Source organism: Temnothorax nylanderi, unplaced genomic scaffold (genome assembly GCF_030848795.1).
Source record: "Temnothorax nylanderi isolate EJ_2023f unplaced genomic scaffold, tnyl_v1.0 TNYL_tig0191_pilon, whole genome shotgun sequence".
Taxonomy (NCBI): domain Eukaryota; kingdom Metazoa; phylum Arthropoda; class Insecta; order Hymenoptera; family Formicidae; genus Temnothorax; species Temnothorax nylanderi.
The window spans coordinates 105,957-113,837 of record NW_027249253.1 but is presented as its reverse complement, the minus strand read 5'-3'; the positions used below and the strand labels follow the sequence as shown (position 1 = coordinate 113,837).

The following is a 7,881-nucleotide window of genomic DNA, read 5'->3' as shown; positions in this document are numbered from 1 at the left end:
CATCACACCCTTCGGCGCGAAGCGCGAGCAATCGATATTGCCCCACTTAAATTATTTTACGTGCCGAATGTGACTTGTTGCGCGAGGTCAGAGTTGCATGTGCATATGCGTTCGATATGTCAGAAGCGTGAAAATTATAGGTCCTTCTTGTAAAGTGATGTCTGATGGCAAAATAGCGAATAGAAAGGTCAAATTTTCAGTTGCAGTTTGATACAAGTCTTTAAGCTAGTCTTCTCCTCTTTCACCCATTGAATTAAACTTGAACGATTTTATTTAATTCTAATAGTTTTTAGAAAAAAAAAAAAATACAAAAAAGAAGATAAATGGAATTAGATTATTAATTTTTATTACTTATTATTAAGGTAAACAGAACAATTATTTTTGTAGCGAGTAATAGATTGATATGTTGGACAATTACGACATTTATAACCATTATTATAGCGAATTTGTAAAGAAAATTGCAATATTAACGTTTTAATTGATTTTAGTCGTGCTTATCTCCTTGACGCTGAAACCATAAATTACTTCATGAAATTGCTTCATAAAACTTTGTTCGTTTTTCGCAGGTGGATAGTGTTCAGCGTCTTTTTACGTAGTATAAAACTGCGAGCTATTCTCCGTGGTTGAAAATGTGCGTATTAATAAATTATGAGAATCAAATTACTTTTTTTTCTCTCAGAGGTACAATATAGATGATGTTAATACAAACTTCATTAGTTTAATGATATTTTATTATAAATTCTTATTTTGTAGAAACAAAGAAAAGTGCATTGAATTAATAGCAATTTAAACTGTACTTTTATTGCTATTTGCGACCGGAAGTGGTACTGTTTGTGTTCACGCGATTGGCTGCTTGCGACTAATGTAGAACGACCCTTAAATTCACATTTGACGCGAAAAGAAAATTTTTAAATTAGTCTCTGATCTTTTAAATTAAATCATGCTTAATTGCTTTCCTGATGAATTTATTTTAGCCTGCTTACTTTTGTCAGTGGAGATATTGCAAATTCGCTGAACACAGATTAACGTTTTAAGATTGATAAAGGGTGAAAATTATACAATCAAAATTCCCAATCCAGTTATTTGTTTATCACTTTTATTTTTTTCACATTTTAGCGTGTACGTATTGCAAGCAGAAGCGTAAAATTCAATATGCCGCTCACATATCTACATATTCGCCGAATATTTATTGACCTTTTAACGATGGAGGCCGCTATAGATTCTATCTCCTCGATCGCGTTTGACACTGGTCCAAGCTGGTCGTACATCATTTTCTTCTATCTTGTCTCCGGCACACACGCAACCGGGATTTTCAACCGCTTCAGTTGCCACTTATGACGGAGTGCTTCTGGAAGCGGTGTTTCCGGAAGTCCGCTATCGTCTGAATAACGGTCGTTGCTTAACTCGTCCAAATCGCGTTGGCTTAACACGTGAACCTACGTGAGAACAACCTGATTATCGCTTGATTTATTACATGTCTGATAAAAACTACGTTCCACATATGTATGTATACCTATATACACTTCATATTGGCCTTTAATTCCTAAGCGTTTATTGAAATTTGACGTGTATAATCTGATGATTTACGTGTCAAATGAAATTTTTTGGAATATCATAAATAGGTTTTTATTTAGAATTTTATTGCGCAAGCATTCAGCCAATACTGCGATACGTTGTAATTTTACAAATTTATTTCTGAGAAATAATTAATGATACGGAGGACAGGTTGCTATAAGTTGTTATAATGTACCATATTGATGTAATTTACTGCTCTACAACAAGTTTCTCGGATGAATAATCACGTAAATTAATACTATTAATTAGAATTGGCCGGCAGGTGAATTCTTATTATGAACGAATATAACAAGATGTCAACTACAGGTTAATTAATCTTCGATATTAACGGCTTGCATTCCTTGTGAATAATACAATTACGAACGCGTAACGTATTGCTGCGTACGAGTAATTCTCTAACCACGCTGTTAAATGTTGTTACACATCCTTGTTTAACATTCTCCCCTATCTCTGATGGATAAAAATAGACGGTGCAGAAAATAATAAGTGTTGTGTATTTTTATGTTTTTTCCGCGTTGGAAACTACATTCTCCATGTTTTTTTTTTTTTTTTTTTTTTAACCGACAGAACCATATCCTGTTGTGTTTTTTTTCCATTTTAATCTTAATGTATATTTTTTCAAACTAAGAGTTATGTATAGTACATTAGCAAGCATAGTTTTTTGCGAAGAAATGTCAATGCATGGTAACGTAACGACTAAAGTCACCTTATACAATGACATAACATTATTGAAAAGCAACAGAGAACAGCAGAGCGATGCCGGTATTTTATACCGTCATTCTGGCGAAACGGAGATAGGAGGCAGACCTATAGCTATAGTATATTCAATACAACATTACATAATCAAAGCGTGTCAAATCGAACGCGCAAAGCGTAATTAAACGTACGTCTATTGCATAACTGTAGCGTGCAGATTCGTTCGATATCGCGGCGCGGCGCGACTTATTACAGTTACTACCGCGGCGGACGGCGCGATGTTTATCCGGATGACGATGGGACGCCCGGTGATCAATAAGCTGAGAGTTAGCGCGGTCGGCGCTAATTAAAGTTGTGTATACTTGCACAATACTCGACAACCACTTGGGCGCACCTCTAATAGCGGGCGGCGAGCGATCCGCTACTTCGCACTACGGATTATCGATTGTCACGCAATCTTACCGTGTAGTACAGCAGTCGGCAGGAATTGAACTTGCCGCTCAGGCAGGCTTTCGGCTTGCAGCTCGACGCGGTCAGATATCTCGGATAATGCCCCTCGTCCAGGTCCCGTATTTCGTACTGCGTTTCGCAGGTGCACGGCAGAGACTGCGAACAAACGTGCCTTCGTGTCAAGCACTAATCGAGGCACTAATTAATAGCGCGGAAATTACACGTTGAAAAGTCGAGTTGTACTATAGCTTGTTGTCGAGTTAAATTATATTTTCTATCGTGAGACTGTAAACAGCGTCTTTTTTACGTCGCACGCGCGTAAACACTGGGACGTTGCAGGGGGAAAAAAAAATCAAGATAACAGTCCTTCGTGATGAAATTAATTAATTAAATACACGAAGCGATGCTATACACACAATATTTACCGTGCATTGCTGGATAGCTTTTTGTTACGAGTTAATTTTCGACTTTCCGACGAGATAAATTTCCATACGACACGCAATATATGTATACATCTGTCGAGTATTATACTTTTCCGTGGTTGACAGTTGTTTCATCACTGCAAAGTGATTTACGGAGCTGAAGCGAAATAATTGAATAACGTGGCAAAAAAGGAACGCTCTTTTTAAAATTTGGATTGCCACGCGTTTAATCGCTCGTTATCCCGTTACCGCAAAACGTAATTGCAATTTTCCATTTTAGCATAAAAAAATCATTATTCGCTGTCGCAGTTGTCATGTCTGAATAAATCTGGGTGACCTTTGGGATTATAATATCGGCGACGCGCGTGCAGAAACCTTCGCGTTTCAACATAATAATTTAGAAAATAATAACGAAAATAATTACCGCGCGCGTTTAATAAGCTTTGCACACGAAAGCGCCCGATACCAGGAGGGATCGAATACATTTACACCCGGGGTAGCTTCCACGAGGAAAAAGGTATCTTTAAGTACGTCACTTTTATCCTCTCCATGAATTATTTGAACAAAGAAACCACTTCGGTTGACAGTCAAGCGTCAAGTGCAGGCGAAGCACTCAACTTCGTTGTGTACACGATGAATTCGTAATTTAAACTTGGCTGAAACGCGCGACAGCGTCATGTAACGAAGGCACTTGTTCGCAGAAAAAGTTTACGGAAGGGAAATTCTTAGGAATTATGCAAACGCACTCTCGTTACGAGACGCGGTTGCAGACCGACGTCCTCGGCGCCGCCGGTGACACGCTTGACCTCGCCGAGGCCCTCGGGACGGAAGTTACGCTTGTCCTCGTAGAGGAACGCGTTCCGGTTGCCCTCGGACACATCCTCGCGATCCTCCAGCAAGAACTCCGGCGCGATAATCTGCTCCTTCCACCGGCCGATCGACAAGACTTCCCCCGTGCCCTCCGCCGACAAACCGTGGACCATTACCTGATTTCGTCAGTCATTCAAACGTGTAATTGAAGTAATCAATACGTGAGATCCGTTTATATTGTCGCGTATATAGAATGGAATTCTTCTATCGAAATTTTATAGGTATTAATTTCAATGACAACAGACACGGATCATTTCTCTTCTATATAGGAATAATTTTAATTTTACTGACAGAATTTTTGCAATATTAAACCCGATTTTTTCTTAATTGAAATATAAAAGAAATATTCGAATTATGAGTTATCAAAATGACACAATAAGAAAATCTGGCCGGGGTTATTTAAAAGAAAATATGAACTGCATTTTCATGATGTGAATTACCTTCGAAGCTTAATTGTTAAGACATAATGTCAAATATTAAATACCTGCAATACATAATAACTACCATCAAAATTTTTCTCAATGAAATAAAAATGACCAAAGTTGACTGAATTCATCAAAATCTGTCGTCTAAAATAAGGACCGCCAATTTTGTGATATTTCTAAGATGAATTTTTCATCTAATTTTTCCGCCTAACGCTTCACGCGGCGCTTTAAATTAACGCTAAGTAATACATTAAGTATTGTGTTTACACAAACGCAAGTACAGTACATATAATAAATTGCAGGAGGGTCGCAACATAGTCGTATCTGATGCTTACGCAAAGAACAAGGAACTTCATCCTTCCCGGGACACGTCTCGTACAAGCCATCGCCCTACACTGAGGACTTGTCTCCAACATCCGTTCCTTATATACGAAATTATGAAAATAATAGCGACCCTATATTCCGCGACGACAGGTAAGATCCCATTACATCGCCGCTAAGATGCCATTAATGCCACTCGATATCCGTCCGAAGGGGGATGCGTGGATTTCAGGCAGTCTTTGTTCGGGCTCAGTACGCAGTATCTATGTCTTTTGTCTCTCTCGTGTCTATTCACCATCCATAAATAACTGTACTCTTTTCCTTCGGACGAGAGGTCCTCCCGAACCTTCGGCCCTTACCCCACGGTGACGGGGTCGCGGAATATAAGGGCGTCCACCAATTCCATTCGAAACATTTGCTCTAACGCCGCCGCTGGTGTAACGTTGCAACGCGCGGCTATAACGTCGACACCTATAAAACTCCAATTTCACGATACCTGTCCGCTGTTTACTACCGTGACGCAAAACAATGTGCAACGCTAAATTGACAAATGCGTTTGGGACACAGACAGCGCGGGATGGCTTTCGAAGTAAAAGCTTACCTACAGTTTTCAAGCGAGCCACACACGGTACGAACGCCCGCTCGCAAAGCTCGGAAATTTCACGTGTATCACCTCGGTTTCGATGTAGCACGTATGACGGTACGTGTAACGTGTATTAAACCATAATATGTATCATACATATTTGTTAAAAAGTTACATCGTTACATTATTTTCGTAACATAATGATACACGGAGAGAATTTTTTGTTATATTTTACACCGTTAAATTCACTACAAACTTGGGACAACTTTGGCAACCAAGGAATTTTTGAAATATACAAAAGACACTTTACAAACAACGTGATAAAAATTACCAAGCAGATTGGTAATTTTTAAAAAATTATTGAAATTTCCCAGATAGGTATATTTTAGTAAACTTACTCAAACATATTTTATATTTTAATGTAATAGATATTGATATTTTTTATTATGGTAGATATTAATCAGAATAGCTCGCATAAAATTCTTCGTAGTACCTATATATATGTCTCACAATTATACCATGATTTACAGGGTAAATTCTAAGAGAAAATTCTCTCCGTGTAGGAACTGATACAAATTACGGCATACAAATTACATTGTTTAATGACTATTTTATATTGCTTGCAAGCGATTGACAGATTGCTTTAAAGTTTAAAAGATGGACCCTATTTCCTACTACAGGTATCCTTTTTCAGATATTACCACAGAAGCGATCTTAACCCAAGCTTCTTCTTTCGATTATCTATATTGATCGTAACAGTTTTGTCTTTATTCCCCAGCTTGTAATAGAGCAACATTAACAAAAACGATCTGTTATATTTATTCATTTAAATTCTCTTCCTCTTTCCTTAAGTATATATACGTCTAAGAAGTTTTAACTGATGTAATTTCTCAACGCCAGGCAATCACGACGAAAACTTCCGCGAAAGATTTATGGCGTTTTGCGTTCTCAATTGTTATTGACGAGCGAAATCACGTCCGGATGAGCAATCGATGGAAAGTTATATTACAGGTGCATCGAAGGTATCGAAGATCGCAGCTCGGCGTTTAACGAGCTCGTCATAAGTTTTAACGACGAGCTATTGGGATTCGCGCGAGGATCGTTCTCTCCCGGGCGACATTAGTACGAGTTAACCGAGCGGGCGATACGCGAAAATGTCATTGCTACCCCGCGGTAATATACACACCGTAGAGGGATAATGAAAACACACGGCCCACCCCTCATTACCGCGCCGCGCCGTGAGATTCGCGCGCGACGAAATTACGTAACGCGTAATTCGGAGCGTCGCGCAAGCCAAATTGCGACGTGCGTCAGATTGCGTAACCCCGCGCAGGAATGCTTTCCAATGTTCCCCGTTAATGTTTCTCCGTTGCGCGCGATTGTATCAAATTGCAAAAGACCTGTGAAAGGATCTCTAATAGACAGCGTCGTCGCTAGTTGCAATAACAATAGCGCACGCGACAGACGAGAGAGTTACATATCGCAGTGATTCAAGCTAATATATGAAATGATCGAGCTAAATTGATCGCGTTAAGGCGATATTGAGAGACATTCTTTAGAGAATAATGTTACCTATGTTTGTGAATATCCAGATCCACCGCGAAACGTAATATCTTGTTATCTTATATATTCCACGAGTCATCCTCATTTCGCGTGATTAAAGATCATGTTCGATATCAACTTACACTGTTAAATTCATAGGCCCGTATTCGGAACGTACTTTTACCGATAAATGTGTGTTCGGAATACGGGCCGTAGTGTCAAATTATACTCAATTTGAGTCAATTTTAACCATTTCTATAGGTCGCCACTGCTTCTACTCCGTATGTCGTTAATTTAACTAAAAAGAATGTAATTTTAAATAATAAAGTAAGTGAAAATACGCGACCGTACATGATACACAATCAAATCAAGGGAAAAGTCGTTAAACGGTCAGGACTGGATCTTGGTTGCCTAATAATATTATGTGAGTGAATTTTACACACAATTCTTCGTTTTAGCAAACCACACGCCGTTACTTTCGGACATAACGCAGTCTTAACCAAAGCTAGACGGTACAATCACATAATTAAATTGATTGTCAATTTAATCATACTATACATGCACAAGGAAATTAGAAATAAATGATATGAGAAATACAGGATATATATATGTATATATAGGGTAGGATACGTGGAATATAAAAGATATGTTGTTAAAAATAATACCCCAGCTAGGATTCAAACCTGGACCTCCCTGACGATTCTGTGACGGGCGTCTCAACTAATTCGATCACTGAGGCATGTAATTTGTACGCAAAATTCACTCAAATAATATTATTAGGCAATCAAGATTCAGTCCTGGCCGTTTCAACGGCGTTTCCCTTTGAATATTATTTGAACTAAATCAATGCAGTTAAAATAATACTGTCTTGCGTTAAAATCATCAACACGCGCATATGGTAGCTAAAAATAACAAAATGTTATTTACCTTAAAGTATTAGTTTAAATTTCATCCTTTAATATTTATAACAGTGTATATGTCATATTTTAATCCGTGC

At 38.4% G+C, this 7,881-nt stretch overlaps 1 protein-coding gene across 2 annotated transcripts; it reads right to left on the bottom strand.

Moving 5' to 3' along the window:
- Window positions 1–1,079: 1,079 nt before the first annotated feature.
- Window positions 1,080–4,831, bottom strand: LOC139778647 (prothoracicotropic hormone-like). 2 transcript variants are annotated; one of them, XM_071716709.1, is made up of 4 exons: window positions 4,774–4,831; window positions 3,890–4,129; window positions 2,734–2,907; window positions 1,080–1,436 (listed from the first exon to the last, which is right to left on the bottom strand). In XM_071716709.1, exons 1-4 carry the CDS (start codon window positions 4,822–4,824, stop codon window positions 1,278–1,280), a joined length of 624 nt encoding a protein of 207 aa, XP_071572810.1. In that variant the 5' UTR covers window positions 4,825–4,831; the 3' UTR covers window positions 1,080–1,277. The 2 variants fall into 2 exon arrangements, with proteins under 2 accessions (XP_071572810.1, XP_071572811.1); XM_071716710.1 differs by having other exon boundaries at window positions 2,734–2,877.
- Between the last annotated feature and the right edge of the window lie 3,050 nt (window positions 4,832–7,881).

What these genes read in the sequence shown, in the direction of transcription:
- LOC139778647 (XM_071716709.1), bottom strand. Translation starts at nt 4,824, where the DNA reads ATGGCTTGTACGAGACGTGTCCCGGGAAGGATGAAGTTCCTTGTTCTT. An exon ending in AACCGCGTCTCGTAACGAGA is followed by an intron (nt 2,908 to 3,889) that starts GTGCGTTTGCAT and finishes TGCCTCGATTAG; the next exon opens with TGCTTGACACGAAGGCACGT. An exon ending in GCCGACTGCTGTACTACACG is followed by an intron (nt 1,437 to 2,733) that starts GTAAGATTGCGT and finishes GTTCTCACGTAG; the next exon opens with GTTCACGTGTTAAGCCAACG.